We start from the raw sequence: 17,331 nt of genomic DNA on the forward strand, positions 1-17,331 counted from the left end.
TGATAAACCTCACCTCCTCCATGTAAGTTGATGTCAAACACAATTTTTCCAAAGATGGTTTCTGTCATTTTTAGTTCATTCTTATCGAGTTTTCAAGTGTTTTTAATAACTTTTGAGATGATTGACAGCTGAGCTTGATTCCCGATTGGTCAGGAGGTTGCATGGGCGGGACTTTGATGTCACGACTGGGCAGACATCCTGGATATGTTGGCTTCAGTTTTGGGACCCAGTTGCTGGTCTGAGCACAGTGAAGAAACCTTTATCATCCGACCACAATGGACCAACGCTCTTCCCAAATTACTTCCAACCCCTCCCACCACTCAGCATAACATATCCCAGAACAGCTGGACCTGCTGTGGGCGGTTTACTGGTTCTGAGCACTGACGTCAACAGGATTGAAGCAGTTTCTTCCGGTTGCCATTTGGAACCAGCGACGTTGTGGATTTCGTCCACGCAGCTTCAAAGCCATGTTTCTCATTTTCATACTGAAAAGGCCACAAACGACTTTCGTCCCAGGAAAAGTCAGTTTTATCCCAAAACCTGCTGTTTGCTTGAGGAAATTTTGTTTGAAAGTTTTTTTGAATAAGTTTCTGCCTGTATTTATTTTGGCAGCCCCTTATTTTCAACTGTTCTTTTCAACGTTAACTCCCTCTATAAAAAGACTCCACTCTTATCTACTCCAACCATTATCTGTCTTTTACTGTCTCGCCCTTTCATTCTCTCATGTCTCCGAGCTGTAAATGAGCCGAAGCCTGAAGCGAAGGGACTGAGCTCCGAGCACCGATCTGGTCCCTTCTCAAATGCCAACACCACAAACTTTCACAATTTATACCCTCCATTCTTTTGCCTTTCTACACATCACCTAGTTTTCTGTCATCTTTTCCCTCCAACTCTTCTTCCTTCCTCCCCTCTCTCCTGCTCTCTCTCTCTGTCGCTTGACATTTAGCAGTGTGCACTCGTCGTCTCCTCTGTTATTTCTTGTCATCTCTGGCAATTTAGCTAAAGAGAGGTTAAGGACGGGAGGTAAAATGAACAGATCAGGGTCGAGACGAGCGGCTGTGACATTTGCCGGCACGTTCAGCTGCTCATAAATCGAGCCGATCGTTTGGATCAGAGCTGTTATTATATCACGGAGCTTTAAACCCGAGGAGGCAGTGAGCAGATCACTTCTGTGTGATGCCGTCAATCATAATGATCTCAGTGTGAATCTTTTTTACGAGCTTCAGGCGCCTGAGAAGACTTTGGTCGGTAAAACCTCAGATTAAGCTCTGATCTGCATCTCAGGCGTAGAGAGGAGGGCTGGGGGGGAAAGGTTCTGATGATGTCTGATACCAATGTGAACTTTAGTGTCTATGACAAGTTTATGAATGTGAAGAGAAACTTGATAACCTTAAATAACTTCAATCTGAATCAGACACTGTATTGATGCAGGAATAATCAATAAACTCAAACATCTGATGCAACATTGAAAGACAGCGTCTGAGTATAAAACAGTTTTTGAACTTTAATCCAAAGATGTTTGATGTCTGGCCCGAGTCATGAATTAATGTCGGTTGGTATTTGATAGTAACAGCACTGGATATCTGCTTTTTAAAAAGAAGACATGACAGCATAAAATTCAAATAAGATTCGGTAAAAAAAAGTATAAATCTGCCGATATGAGCCTTTCACAGACATACGAAATAATTTATCTTTACATTATAAACAATCTTGAAAAATCTACATTTATCCTTATATATTACAACAAAAAGTTTATTATTTCAAGTTATGTTGTGTTATATGTGGGTCCTTTTTATTTAGGTTTTATGTAGTTAATCACATTACTGTTTTTTTATATATTATTTTGGCTGATTTATTCATGTCAGAAACTTTTTTCACCTTAAAGTCCACATTGGTCGTGCTTTGCTAAGAAGATAATGAGTAATAATAAACTGAGAACACAGTCAGTGTTAATTAAATGACTGAATAAAAGGTGTATGTAAATCAGAAAATCCCCAAATCCGCTGAAAAACATACAAATACACACAGAATACAACATTTAAAGAGAAGAGTGAAATGTACATCTAGATGAACTATTATCATTATAATGCTCAGTGTCCTGAATGAAATGCAGTTGCATGGTGGAGCGGAGTGGTTCTCAGGGCGGCCATCGGGGCTGTATGATTGGACGGGGGGGGGCCTTGTGCAGAACAACTCCTGTGGATCAACCATCTGGTGCCTCTGGCAAACAAGGGCAACCGTATGACCTGCAGTGAGCAGACCAACACAGAACATGACACAGGGAGGAGGCTGATGGATCAGAGAATCAAGGACATTAACATTCTACACAAGTGAAGCTTCACTTATAAATATATCGATGAACAATGATGCTGGACGAGCTTCTGTTGGGGCTCATGTGGCTGATTACAGAGCGCCCGGGTCGCTCAGATGTCTGAGGCGTCTCCTTGCAGCTCCAGTGAAGAGGATTAGCAAACCTGCAAGTATCTCTTGTGTGTTTGTACACGGTGTGATCTTGGTTGACGTCTCTGGTTCACATTCAGCTGAGCAAATAATACACAATACAACAGAGTCCAGTGGAGAGTGAGAGACGTCTCGGTCCACCGCCGACCACTGAGCAGCTAATAGATTGGTTGTTTGGCTCAGTGAGAAACCTCTGGACCTGCTCAACGGAGCGTCAGCTGGAGCATCAAGAGCCACGAGTCACCAAACTGTGTGAGTGTGTGTGTGTGTGTGTGTGTGTGTGTGTCTGTGTGCGTGTGTGTGTGTGTGTGTGTGTGTGTATGTGTGTGACACAGGGGCACACCATCATGGAAGGTGGCTGTCAGATGCAGAGCAGCGTGCTCACTTACTCTGTCGAAGATGTGATTGATGGACAAGCTATCCTGTGTGTGTGTGTGTGTGTGTGTGTGTGTGTGTGTGTGTGTGTGTGTGTGCGTGTGTGTGTGTGTGTGAGAGAGAGAGAGAGAGAGAGCGAGAGCGAGAGAGAGAGAGAGAGAGAGATTCAGAGGTGCCAAAAGATATTAAATTCCAATTTGCTGCTGCTAATACAAAATATGATAATGATTCATAACATTGATGTGAAAATTATTCTCTGATTGTTCTGATCATCAATGAGATCATTTATCTGCAAATTTAAACTATAGCTATTAGCATAATACGATTAAACACACACTATCAATGTGTGTGTGTGTGTGTGTGTGTGTGCACGCGCTTCTGTTTCCATTCACAAGTCTCCAGCGGTTGCTCTGAACAGTCTGCAGCTCTCTACTGACCCCTGCTGACCAGCATCAGTAGTATCTCAAAGCTCTGCCCCGCCCCCTTACTGCTCTCCCCTCATACACAAATATCTGATATAAATCTTCCTCCTCTCTTATTTGATCCACAGCCATCACCTTCCTTTGTATCGAAGAGTCCTGTTTTATGATCAGCAGAGATTCCATGTTTCAACCTGATGGAACCTCCGGGTTTATTGTCCAGTGGGGGATGAAGAGTGAGCTGGACAATATGTTAGAGTGAGACGGACGCTCCACACACAACTGTCCTCTGGAACACCTCTGTTCTACTGAATTATTCAACTGTCAGACTTGGCAGGAGGTCAGATGTGTGCATTTGTGTGTCTCTGTGTGTGTGTGTCTGTGTGTGGGTGTGTGCAGAACCTTCATCCCTCCCGCTCCTCTTCCTCTCCACCTCCTCCCACTGAGACCCATCCTCTGTCCTGTGTGTCGTCCAGATCAGATGAATATGCATGGGATTGAAATGAGGGGTCGTCTCAGCTCTGTTTACAATAGCAGGACACACATGGGAACTGTTGCCATGGTGATGAGCATTGTAGGCGCACTGACCCCCAAAAGTGAACTGACATATACATATTTTACATTTTCAAAAGGGCAGCACATTTTGAGTGAAAGCTGGGCCGAGAATCTGAACTGTAAAGGACAAAAAAGGACACCTGGAATATAGGTAGTCAAAGGATTCATGGCATAGCTGTTAGAGAGTTTAGGAAGAGAAAGACAAAGCAATAAGTCGACACATCCCGACAAACCCTCGTCAGCATCTTCGTCTAAATCCACTTTGCGTGATGGACAGTTCCTCTTGGTCTCACCTCGTCCTGCAGCCACAGACACAACCATTCATCTCTCAGCCGTTTGAACCTAAAGGCGCACAATGCATGGTTATAAGAGCCGGTGAGGTACCAGAAGTGCTGGGAAGTAGAAATACTTCGTTACTGTACTTAAGTAGATTTTTCACATATCTGTACTTTACTTGATTATTTATTTTCCTGACGACTTTTTACTTTTACTCGTTACATTCGAACAAATATATGTGTACTTTCTACTTCTTACATTCTCAAACTGGCTCGTTACTTGAACAGCGGAGGTTGGCGCAGCACGCCTCTACGCACGGCGCACCTCTCTCTCTCTCTCTCTCTCTCTCTCTCTCTCTCTCTCTCTCTCTCTCTCTGTTCATCTAGGGTTCAAAATTTGTAAAATTATACATTATATACATTATATTCATATTGTTGTTATAATTTTTCAGTCAGTTGAGATAAATCTTGAGGAGAAACATTTTGGGTTGTTTTGTGTCTGAATAGGCCTACTATAAAAAGCACTTTGCATTTTTAATTTTGGTACTTGTACTTTTACTTTTGATACTTAAGTACATTTCAACACCAGATACTTTTGATACTTAAGTACTTTTAATACGAGCTACTTTAAGACTTTTCCTCAAGTCATTTTATGACGGGTGACTTTTACTTTTACCGAAGTCACTTTCAGGTATGATATCTGTACTTTTACTCAAGTATAGCTTTCAAGTACTTTATAAAACACTGGGTACGAGTCCAGTGGACGGAGGTGAGGTACAGACGCTCATTGACGGAGACAGATGGGCTCTTATATCCATCGTTATATATCCGGATCAAGGCCAGAACACTGAGTGGAAGGAGAGTTCTGCTAACACGCTGTATTTCATTGATTCTCCGGGGAAATTGTTTCACTTAGGCCCCATATTGCAAGGAGGTCGTGTTCGGCCATCAGCAGAGCAGAAGGTAACTCAGGCTGTAATAGAGGAAGCTACAGCAGGGCCGGTGTTTGAGTCCTGTGGTTGAGGACTGAGGATCAGGAGCTTCTGTGTTGCTCTGCTTGTGAAGGTCAAGCACCGGACAACCAGCATGAACTTACTTAAAATGAGCATCATGGACTTGAAACTAGAGACTGAGACAGAAACACCTCAGGAAAGTGTTTATTGAATAGAAGTGGAATTGTTTTCTCACAGACTTGTTTTGAAACCAGCGGCGTCGCCCTCTGCTGGTCATACAAGAGTACTCAGGTTTCATTACTTCTGCATTGGCTTCACTTTCCAGACCGGGAGTCTACGTCCATTTTTAAATCCTACCCAAAGATTTGTGAAGTTTAGATTTACCGGCCCTGATGTAGTCAAGCTTTTCTTTTTTCTTTTCATGTCAAATCTCTACTTGAAGATGTAGCTTCCTCCTGAGAAGGTGTTTGCTGACAGCGATGCCGGATCCACGATGTTAGAAGTAAATCTCATCCTTGGTTTTGCTGCGTTTCAATTCCAGGCTGGATATTTCTTTCTTTTTTTTGTGTCTTTTAAGATTGTTCAAAGAGTTGTTTTGTCGTAGAAAACACTTTCCATCATTCCGCCTCTTCACACTTGGACAGAGGTTCGGGGAAAGGAAGGCAAACAGAATGAAATGTGAAGTTCGCTCGCAGAATATTTATCACACGTCTCTGTCTCTCCCTCAAAGTCTGAAGTCTCTCGATGCCTAGAAGAACACAACTGTCACAGGGTGTCACGCACACGCCTCCTGAGTTAAGGGGCCCATTAATTCAGAATTGCATCTCTGCACCGAGACACATTTGAATCCTCTCCACCTGTTTAAAACGCTTTTATGAGCTCAGCCATTGGATATCTTACGAGCTCGGGGCCATCAAACACAGTCAATAGCTTCGTTCCACAGACAAAGAACACACACAGACGGCAACAGCTGGTTTGACTGGTGACACCTGCACCTATTTTGATTTTCCTGATGCCGCATAATGGGCTGCATAACAATGGATGGAGGTCACCTTGGCAACGGCATCAAGAGGCAAAGAAGAACACACGCTTAACATGGATGTTCATTCATCAGGCCTCTGGTGGGGATGCTGATTGCCTCGCGTTTCTTTTCCTTTTTCAAATCAGTTGCATGATCATATCTCCTCATCTGAGGATCCGTGGCAGGTCTGAGGATGAAGAGTGGACGTGAATATCAGAGAGAGAGAGAGAGACACGCTGAAGTCGTCCCTGCATCTTCCAGCACTTTCTGGTTTCCTGTCTCATGTCCTTTCTTACTTCTTTTTTTTAATACAACCTCTAGTCTGCCTGCCTTTTTTATGTCTTTGTTACATTTCCATATAAAACACCTCCTCCATCTTTTCTGCGTTACTCCTTCCTCTCCCACCAACGCCTGCAGGGGAAAGAGAATAAAATGTAAATCTTAATAAATGTATATTTTGTTCCTGATCATGGCATGAGGTTAAGTTTGATAATTAGCAACATTTCACTTAAATGTTTTGACAGATTATCATGAAATTTGGCAGAACGATGCTCGATGGATCAGGAAAGAACATCTTTAATTTTGATGAAATATTTGATTGGGTTTGTTTTTACCATTCTCACTTAAAATAATTAAAACATTGTATCTTTAGAAGACATTTGGTGATTTCTACAAATTACTTTTATTATCTATGATATCCAAATAAATCCAAAAGACGTATGTATCTAACCCTAACCCATAATATAAATGCATTTATTCATAGCCGTTGTTTACAAACCCTCAAAATGTAAAGTATCACAGTTGGAGTCTAGATATCCAGAAAGTAAAAGAGGGGAGATTTCAGGACTTTCAGATTCAACCTGGAGGATTTGTCCCTTATTACACTTGACTGATTACAGTCAAGTGTAATACAGAAAATGAAAATGAAACTGTAATTGTTTCCAGAGAAGCTGCCAAGACCTTCCCAGGAAAACCTCTGCTGTAGTTCATTCATGTTATTTTACTTTGGAAAGTTAAAGTATCATTATAAATTACAGGTGCACAAAAAGAAGGATTGATTTTAAAATGAAATGTCACATAAGGACCCAATGAGCTGCTGGTGGAGCCGGAGAATGGAGAGAACATGTGATCTATTCTTTTTATTTGATTAAAATTGGGTACAGTTATTAATGTAAATAAAGTATTTTTTGATCAAAGGTCAGGTGAGGCCCTATTGAAATTGTAAGGATTACAATGTATGATTATTATTATTAGTAGTAGTAGTAGTAGTAGTTGTAGGAGTATTATTATTATTATTATTATTATTATTATTATTATTATTATTATTATTATTATTATTTATGAATGTTTTTCTGTATAGTCAGAGACAATGCTCCACTCTATGGACAATAGAGTTAAAACTGACAAAACGTTCGATTAACACTGATTCAACTCCAGAGTCAAACGAGTCAGGAAGAGTTTCAAAACTTTATTATACTGTGTGAAAGTGTGGTGGGCGTGTCTACACTCCAGTGCTATTTGTGCCACCAGCGCTGGATGGCACCGCGCGTAATTACGCACAGAGCCGCACCTCCCTCCCTCCCTCCCTCTCTCCCTCCCTCCCTCACTCCCTCCCTCCCTCCCTCCCTCCCTCCCTCCCAGGTGAGGACACTTCCCCAGGTTAGCGTCACCTGTCCGGACTCCTCGGTGACACAGCAGGGGGTTGAGGGGTCTGAGCTGCACGACAGGTCAGCACATCCGGCTCAGCCATGGCCCAGTCCCAGCTGGTGTGCATGGAGGACGGCCGCATGGGGGTCCACGTCCCGGAGTCCAAACCCGAGTTCTACTACAGCGAGGAGCAGCGCGCCGCCATCGAGGAGCTGCTGCGGAACGGAGACGGAGCCTTCAAGACCAGACTGAGGGATGACAACATGAAGGACTTCCTCTCCGCCAGGGAAGTCAAAGTGTTCACTAGCACGTTCAGGCAGTTCGAGTCCGCTGAGGAGGAGAAACAGGGGGGCAGCGGCCCGGAGCAGGACGCGGACTCCGGGGTCCACTCCACCTACTGGCCCCAGGAGTCCGACACGGAGGTGCCGCCCCTGGACATCGGCTGGCCCAGCGGGGGGATGTTCAAGGGTCTGACCCGCGTGACCGTGCACACGCACCCGCCCAGAGAGGATGGACCCCACCTGAAAGAGGTGGTGCGGAGGCTCATCCAGGGGGCCAGCAAGGTGAGGAGGGGTGGGGAGAGATAGGAGCAGGGTGGGGAGAGAGAGAGGAGCAGGAAGAGAGAGGACCAGGGGAGGGAGAGAGAGAGGACCAGGGGCAGGAAGAGAGAGAGGAGCAGAAAGAGAGAGGACCAAGGGCAGGAAGAGAGAGGTCAGGGGCAGGGAGAGAGAGGAGCAGGAAGAGAGAGGACCAGAAAGAGAGAGGACCAGGGGCAGGGAGAGAGAGGACCAGGAAGAGAGAGGACCAGGGGCAGGGAGAGAGAGGACCAGAAAGAGAGAGGACCAGGGGCAGGGAGAGAGAGGACCAGAAAGAGAGAGGACCAGGGGCAGGGAGAGAGAGGAGCAGGGGGAGAAAGAGAAAGGTCAGGACCAGGAAGAAAGAGGTCAGGGGCAGGAAGAGAAAGGTCAGGGGCAGGAAGACAGAGGACGAGGGCAGGAAGAGAAAGGTCAGGGGCAGGAGGAGAGAGGTCAAGGGCAGGGCTATAGAGGACAAGGGCAGGAAGAGAAAGGACGAGGGCAGTGAGAGAGAGGACCAGGGGAGGAAGAGAGAGGTCAAGGGCAGGAAGAGAAAGGTCAGGGGCAGGAAGAGAGAGGACGAGGGCAGGAAGAGAAAGGTCAAGGGCAGGAAGAGAGAGGTCAGAGGCAGGAAGAGAAAGGACCAGGTTGAACTTATTTTCCAGTTGCACAATTTGGGCCTATTTAAAATCAGATATTTTCTAATTTATAATTAAAACCATAATATCCCAGTTTATTATTTTCAGTTCCCTACACGACAACCTACTCATTTTTCATATTATGACAAAATATATATAATAACACAAAATAAATAAAATCTGAATGTCATTTCTAATGACCACAGGTGTTGTGAGGCCATAGAGGGAAATCCCTGTGATAGAGGAGTACAGATATGTTAATGATGAATCATCAGGTGTTTAATGTTTATAGTTGAGTAATTAACAGCTAGAATATCTTGTTATCACAGTGGGACGGTGTCCAAAGCTCTACTCCCTCTCCAGCAGGTCACAAAGGTTTATAAATACATGTTGGAATCTTTTAATTATCTTCAGCGGCTTTTACTTTCACAACATGTTTAACCACATTGGTCTTACCTGGCAACACAGGGAGGGATGATATGAAGGGTCGAATCCAAAGGCTGTTTCTCTTTGTCAACCGTCAGCCTCAGGGGTCAAAGTTCATTCAACATCAAAATATAAGTGGAAAGACCAAAAACTAAATGATTGTGCTTTTAAAGATTAATGTGAGCTGCAAACGTTTCAATTTTTCTTAGGATTTATGGACAAAATGCTTCCGCTCGCTTCTCCGTGGAATCACTTTAATTCCGTAGCTTTAAAATGTTTTACTGAGTCGGGTTGTTTGTTGGTAAGAAGGATTACGATCAAACCACCGGACGGATTAACACTAAACTCTGTGGAAGGGTGTGTTATGAGTTATGAGTCAGGGAAGAACACGTTCAATTCAGATTGTGCACAAAGGGATTTGTTTCGCTTTCTGTAACTTTGTGAGTTAGGGCGTTTTTCAACTTTTCCACTGATTTCCCAGGGAGAGATGTGTGGATCTTAAGGGGAGTGACATTTGAAAAAGTGTAAAGTTCGATGCAGCTTGATTGTGTTTGACTTGTCTGTGATACGAGCTCGGCTAGGAGTGTTAATCAGAACAGAGGAACAGGAGAATTGTGGTGTTTGGTCGTCTCTCGTGTGTTTTCCTCTCCGGTCTCTGCAGCTGCTCAAGTTGTAGGTGCGGTGATTTAAATCTCCTCACTCCTGAGATCCTGGAGAAAAGTTGCTCAGTGTAATGTTTACTCACCGGTGCCAGCTGACTGGCTGAGTCATCTGTTCCGCCCGCTCCCAGTCTCTGACTACCACCCCCCCCCCGATCCCAGTCTCTGCCCCTTTAAATTTGGGTCAGGGAGGACGACGCATTCGTCTTTTTCAAATACCTGCAGTAGCCTTATTACATAACCCTAGCTTTGTCCCTCCTCTCCCTCCCCCACTCTCTTTCTTTTGTGTCTGTGCATTCCTTCCTCGATGTTTCTATTTATCTTTCTTCATTGTGTCCAAACTAAGTCACACTGTGCCTCAGAAGCAGAGCCGGCAGAAGTTCACACATTCTTTACTTCTGCAGAAGTACAGATATAAAAGTCTCCGAGATGTTCTCAAAGTAAACAAAGTTTCCCTCTGAAGGTCAGTTCTACCCACTGAGACTCTAACTGAGACTTTCATGTGAATAGAATAAACACAAGAGGAGCTAGAGCGAGAGAAGATTTCTGATTTCTGTTTGTTGTTCTTTTCGGTTTAAATCTAAGTTCTTGAAGTACAGACACCTGAAAATCCACTGGAGTACAGTCATGAAGTATTAGTACTGTGTTGCTTGGGACAAAATGTGGATTTCTCTTTTACATAAGTTATTTTTAGAATTCACGCCTTTGTTTACGCGTGTACACGTTACTTCCTGGTCGCTCCCCCTGGTCAGTTGTTTCCTCGTGCAGCAGGAACAATGGGTACTGAGTTTACATTCACTAGCAAACTTACTCTTTTTGAATATTTCAGACTGTCAGCTCTCTGCGAACATTTATTTTGGTTTTTCTCAAAGTTTTTCTGCAAGTAAAGGAAGACGTTTGATAAATAAATAAACAGCAGGTTGTTATGGTTTGTGTGGAATGTAACAAACCATTCAGCTCTTACCAGGAAGATAGAGAGCTTCCCTGGAAAATAAAAGCACCCACACACACTGACGAACCAGTTCTCCAGGCACCAACTTGCTCTTTCGTTTTTGATTTAATGTGTGTGTGGTGTTGCTCGGTGCTGAGCCGTCTCTCTGAAGCAGCGGCTCCTGTGTCCACACGTCTCAGCTCGTCTCCTCGTCTCCTCCCACGGCCGCTCAGCGACAGAGTGGAAACAGCAACAGGCCTTTTTTCTGCAGAACACAGGAACACTTGTTGAGACCCTTTCTTCTTCCAAGGAACAGTGGAACAGTCGAATGATTCACGTTTCCCACGCCTGCTCGGCTCAGACTGAACATGTCCACACAGAACTCTCTTCGCTGCTATTCTACATTTTAGGAACTAAACATTCAACTAGTGTTTTGCTTTACCCATCAAACACAGGATATGTTACAACCCTGCATTCAAATCAATTCAAACATTTTCAATCCCCAAATCTATTCCAGATGTTTCATTAAGTTTCAGTTTGGTTTAAGGGGTCGCCCTCTGCTGGTGGTTTGTGAGAACACAGGTTCTAGTGTACGTCCATTTTTATATCCAGTCTGTCAGTCAAACAGGAGCTGAGTGGAATTTGGTGATCAGAGGTCAGAGGTCAAGGTCCCTGTGACCTCACAAATCATATGAATTTCGATCTCTCTTCTTCAAACTCGGGACAAACGTTCTCCGCGAACTCAAAAGGTCAAAAAGTCAAAGTCAATCTGATGTCACAAAACACATTTTTGCCCATAAATCGAGAAACAAAACTCATAAGGATGATTCTTTCCTTCTTAGTTATTTAGTCTTGACTTCCTGGTGTGTGTGCGCCAGCGATCAATCAGTCCCTGTTCCTCACCACATGTGCGGCTGGCCTGTGGGCGTGGCTTCCCAGATTCTTGATCTCCCGCCAAAGATTCTTTATCTTTATCGATCAATGCCACGCTATTGTGCGTTCATGCAGAGTTGGAACAATGGGGAAAAGTTGTTCCGCCTCGTGAAGTTCATGTGAACGCCTTCTCAAGTCGATACTACAAACAAGTCTTATTAGTCCAGGCAAAGTAACGTTTTCCGACCGAAAATAAAAAGTAAAAAATAAAAAAAAATAAAGTAAAATAATTTTTTTCAGCATAGATCATTTCTATGGGGTGTCCAGAACAACATACTAAAAGTCCTAAGAAATCCTAGTTGAGGAAATATGTTTAATTCTCATCAATGTGTGCCAATAAGGCCCGGCAACAATACACCCCAAAAAGACTATTTTTTTCCTTTACTCCAATCAAAATAAAACTTTACACAATGAAAGTAACCATGAAACGTAACATTTTTTGTATTACAAGTTTCTTTTGAAATGAATTTGACAAGCACATGAGCTCCACACTTATTGAATATGTCCTAATTTGCATAGGCAAACACCATTCATATGTATTACAAAAACATACATAAATTCATTTTCAAAGAAACTTGTAATACAAAAAATGTTACGTTTCATGGTAACTTTCATTGTGTAAAGTTTCATTTTGATAGGAGTAAAGGAAAAAAATTGTCTTTTTGGGGTGTATTGTTGCCGGGCTTTATTGGCACACATTGATGAGAATTAAACATATTTCCTCAACTACGATTTCTTAGGACTTTTAGTATGTTGTTCTGGACACCTCATAGAAATAATCTATGCTGAAAAAATTATTTACAATTACTTCTATTTTTGGCTCCAAAATGGGCTACTTTGCCTGGACTATATCCCAACTCTTCACAAACACCTCATGGAAAGAGGTTGAGTAGTTTTAACATAATCCTGCAAACTAATAACAAACTCACATGAAGACATAACCTGCTTGGTGGTGGACATTATGTTTTTTTTTTTAATAATTTAGCAAAATGAAATGAAGCAGTGCTCAAAGATTATTCTAATCCTGCTGACGTCTCCTCCTGCTTCTTCCCACCAACACACTTTAATCACAGCTCATTGACTCCCCCCCCCCCCCCCCTGCAGGTGATAGCGATAGTGATGGACATGCTCACAGACGTCCAGATCCTTCAGGACCTGATGGACGCGTCCTCGCGACGCTCCGTGCCCGTCTACATCCTGTTGGACCACCAGGGGGTGCCGCACTTCCTGGACATGTGCTCCAGGCTGCAGATTGGCTCACAGCACCTCCGGGTAAGAGGATGAATGAGCCAAAGGAAAAACTTTGAACGTGTTTCACAACCACCGCGGTGCAATAAAAGGTTCAAAGGTTCATTTGTTGTTTTACAGATAAAGATAAGCAAGCACAACTCCCTCAATGACCTTTGTTTAAACTGTTGTGGAAAAAGTCAGAAAGAAAAGGATCTCGTAAGCAACTTGTAGTTTTAATAATTCTAATTTTAATCTTAACATTAAAATGCAAATTGACAGAGCTAAAAAATATGTCAAATAAAGTCTCTATGAATCAAATTAAGTGTAATTATCAAAGAGGTGATTCAGCGCTTTATTCCTAAAGATGACAAGAAATTGACTTCAGACTAAAATCCCCAAATTAATCTATAGTCATTAAATCAGCTTTGAAGTAACATGTGTTCAGATGATTCCTGTAAGATCTCTCATTTATATATGCTCCTTTTTGTACTCGAGCTGGTTCAAATGGGTTAAACAGATCTTATGACTTCAAATCAACGACCTGACTTTGCTGCCTGTGCTTTCTGCGGCAGAACATCAGAACCAGAACGCTGCGAGGGATCGGGTTCTGTTTGTCGTTCGGCAGATTGCCGGGTTCCCTCTGTAACAAATACATGTTGGTGGACGGAGACAAAGTCGTGTTCGGCACCTACAGGTGAGTTTGTGTGTGTGTGTGTGTGTGTTGAGAGAATGTGTGTTGGAATTGTTGTATTTGTTGTATGTAAAAGTGAGATTTCATAAAAGTTGCTCTGTTTAAGAGTTGAAAGACAACACAAAAAACTTAGTTTTTTAAATCTCAAATATAGATAATATATATAATATAAATCTCAAATTATTTATTATTATATATAATAAATAATAATAAACTTCCACTTTAGGCCACAGATCTTGTTCGAAGGGGAATCAGACAATCTTCTGCCTGCATTAAAATGAGGAATGTGAAGCATCTTGATTACTACTAGTAAAATAAAACTGCAGAAAACGTTTGCTAAAGTCAAAATATATTTCTTTCTTTATTCTGAAAATATTATGACACGCCATTTAAAATATCTGACATTTCAATATGGCCCTAAAACTCAGTCATACACAGCAGACATATAAACAACTGCCAAAGCTGTCAGAACCTCCTCTGTGATTCCTGCACTAGTGTGAATGAGTCTCCAGGACCACATTGTGTCATGATGACAGACACACACGTGCACACCACACACACACACACACACACTGAGGTTGTGTGTTGTGTTAAATAAACTGAATTATGTTTTTAAGACTGGCTGCTTGTTGCACGTGTCTGATGTTTGTTGAAGCAATGATTTTAAGGTGTGATGTTGGTTTAACGGACCAGTGAGGATGTATTAAAGTTGATAACGTTGTCTCTCTGTCTCAGTTTCTCCTGGTCTTCAGCTCGTATGGACCGGACCATGATCACTGTGATGACGGGTCAGGTGGTTGACTTCTTTGACCAGGACTTCCGGGAACTTTACGCCGTCTCTGAGAAGCTGGACCTCTACAAGGAGTTCCACGTCAGCCCGCCTGCTGCTGGCGCCACCGGCACGTTACCTTCCAAGGCCGGGACCAAACGTCCACCTCTACCTGCCACCACCTCCCGCTTCCAGGTCACGTTAGGGGATTCACGGAATGACCAAATCGAGGTGCCTGCGCATAAATACTACAACCCCAAGTACTCGCTGGCGTTCGGGGACCACATACGTCCGGCTGTGTCTCTGCAGGAGCCGGGAACTAAGAGGGGGACGATTCACAGGAAGTCCCCTGAGGAGCTGGAGCAGGAGAAGACCGGAGTGACCAGCAGTGAGAGGATGGAACGGTTGAGCCCGTTGCCGGCGGAGACCCCGAGTGAGATCTTCAAGGCACTCAAGCCAGTGGCGCAGGACAGGAAGCTCACATGGAGGAGATTATTCAAGAAATCGTCCAGAAAGCCTCCAGTTAACAGCGTCGCGAACAGCACGTGCCCCTCAGCCACAGAAACCAGTCAGACCAGTGAGACGCCGTCTAAACCGAAGGGAAAGAAGGTTCAGAGGACAGAGTCCCAGCAAACAGTCAACTCCACACAGGACACCCAGAGTAAGTCAGTCAAAAGTGGATTTGTGTAAAGATTGACACAAGTTCCCCTGTAAACTGACTGATGTCCTCTGTCCTCTGTCCTCTGTCCTCTGACCTCTCTCCTCTCTCCTCTCTCCTCTCTCCTCTCTCCTCTCTCCTCTCTCCTCTCTCCTCTCTCCTCTCTCCTCTCTCCTCTCTCCTCTGTCCTCTGTCCTCTGACCTCTCTCCTCTCTCCTCTCTCCTCTGTCCTCTCTCCTCTGTCCTCTGTCCTCTCTCCTCTGTCCTCTGTCCTCTGTCCTCTGTCCTCTGTCCTCTGTCCTCTCTCCTCAGAGGAGAGAGGTCAGAGGACACTGTCCATTGTTTTGCGACCTTTTATCGCTACACTACTACCTTCATATGGCAGAACTCGCTGTCTTGTGATCGGGAGTCAAGCTGGCGGAGGTGAAACGCTTCAGAGGGCGTAGCTGCACTGAGTCTTTGTGGCTCGGTCCCTCACACACATGATTATTGCCTGATTGTCCTGATTACAGACGAGTGCAGTGTAGAAAATCAGGGGGCATCTCCCGTGTAGCTCCACCCCCTTCATCCCATCCTGATTGGCCGGAGTTGATGTCGACTCTGACTAGATTCTCCGCGGCGAGCGTCTCTAATCGTGTCTCTGAGGAGTTTGCACAGAGCGATCGGTAACTGCTGATAGAGTGTTGATAAGGGCCTTTGCTTGTTCTTCTGTAAATGGCAAATCGTGTTTCTGGGAACTCGGATTAAAGGGTTGAGACGTAGATCAGATGAGTGACGAGACAATTTAATACAATCATTTAATGTTTTCTACAAATCGGGACCGTGAATCTCTTGATGGCTGATAAAACAAAGTGGAATAGAAAGTAAAACCACTTATTTAATCCAACGTTCTCAGCAAATTAACATTTTATTAAAAAATGGCAACATGATGTAATCCTCCACGGAACCTGATGAATTCCACATAATAACTGTCTCACGCCTCAAATCTCTCGTTTTAATTTTGTCCTTGTTGTTTTGTTTTTTTCATCCAGGTGTTAAGAGAGACAAAAACAAGTGTAAACCCTCCTGAGGTGAACTTGTCCACAGTCTCAACATGGAGCAGAACAGGACGTCCCTGAGACTATCCTATTCCTGGATTGTGCAGTATCGATTTCACCCAGTGCCTTCAGGAAAGAGCCAATAAATGGATAATTCACCAGGTGCTTGGTTCATGTTTAGTGCCTAATACAGAATAAAATGTGCAAGGCATCATGGGATATCTGTTAACTGGTTGGCTGCCTCTTGTTTCTCATGAAACTTTAGGGCTTTAGATATTTAGGTTTTACTCCTTCCCCTTGTGGACACTGTGAGCATTGCACTTTTTAGTGCACAAAATGTAAAGTTTGCACAAATCTTCTTCAGATGTTGGAATGTAAAGATTTGTCTGAGTTTACAAATTAAACACTTTAGCAAAATCTTGACTATTTTTCTGTAGAGTCATTTATCTGCAAATTAAAGTTTATTTTAATATCTATCTCTGCACTAAATTGTGGATTAAATGGTTTCAGAAAAGAAAAACCTAATAAGGGCCAAAATAAGATGTGTTAAATATTTGGATTGTTCGTTGGTTCTTGACTGAAAAATGAGTTCAGTCAAGTAAAATAATATCATGTCACATTTAAAAATATTAAAATGATTGGAGCTGGACTGGTTGTTTCATAACTAGTCAAAAACATTACTTTGACTGCAGCTCAACCTGGTGGTGGCAGACAGTATTACAATTGTACAACATTTATGATGGGAATGTAATCTTTGCACTGCTTGTACTCACCACTAGCTGGCGCTCTTGTCTGCTGCTCTTGTCTGGGTCTTTGCCAACAGTTCTGAGAGGAACCACAGGCCTTAGAGGAACTCATGGGTGAGCTCAGCTAGAGGAGGGGGAGGTGATGTAGAGGATGTGCAAGTGGGATGTGGTGCAACACAGAAACAGGAAGTCAGGGCTTCAGCAGGAAGTAGCATCCTCGCACAAATTAACAGTCGAGTTTAACTTACACACTTCAGATAGTTGTATCTTCATTTTCCTTCCAAGGCAGCATCACTATTTTAAATCAGCTGTAAATTTTAATTATTCACGTTC

The 17,331-nt window shown here is 43.3% G+C and overlaps 1 protein-coding gene across 1 annotated transcript; it reads left to right on the forward strand.

The window, feature by feature from the left end:
- The first annotated feature begins 7,773 nt into the window (after positions 1 to 7,773).
- fam83fb (family with sequence similarity 83 member Fb) lies at positions 7,774 to 16,625 on the forward strand. The gene is made up of 5 exons (XM_061092839.1): positions 7,774 to 8,268; positions 12,972 to 13,139; positions 13,670 to 13,791; positions 14,524 to 15,218; positions 16,247 to 16,625. The coding sequence occupies exons 1-5, from the start codon at positions 7,807 to 7,809 to the stop codon at positions 16,282 to 16,284; spliced, it is 1,485 nt and encodes a 494-aa protein (XP_060948822.1). The 5' UTR covers positions 7,774 to 7,806; the 3' UTR covers positions 16,285 to 16,625.
- Positions 16,626 to 17,331: the final 706 nt, after the last annotated feature.

This window comes from Limanda limanda, chromosome 2 (assembly GCF_963576545.1).
Source record: "Limanda limanda chromosome 2, fLimLim1.1, whole genome shotgun sequence".
NCBI classification, from domain to species: domain Eukaryota; kingdom Metazoa; phylum Chordata; class Actinopteri; order Pleuronectiformes; family Pleuronectidae; genus Limanda; species Limanda limanda.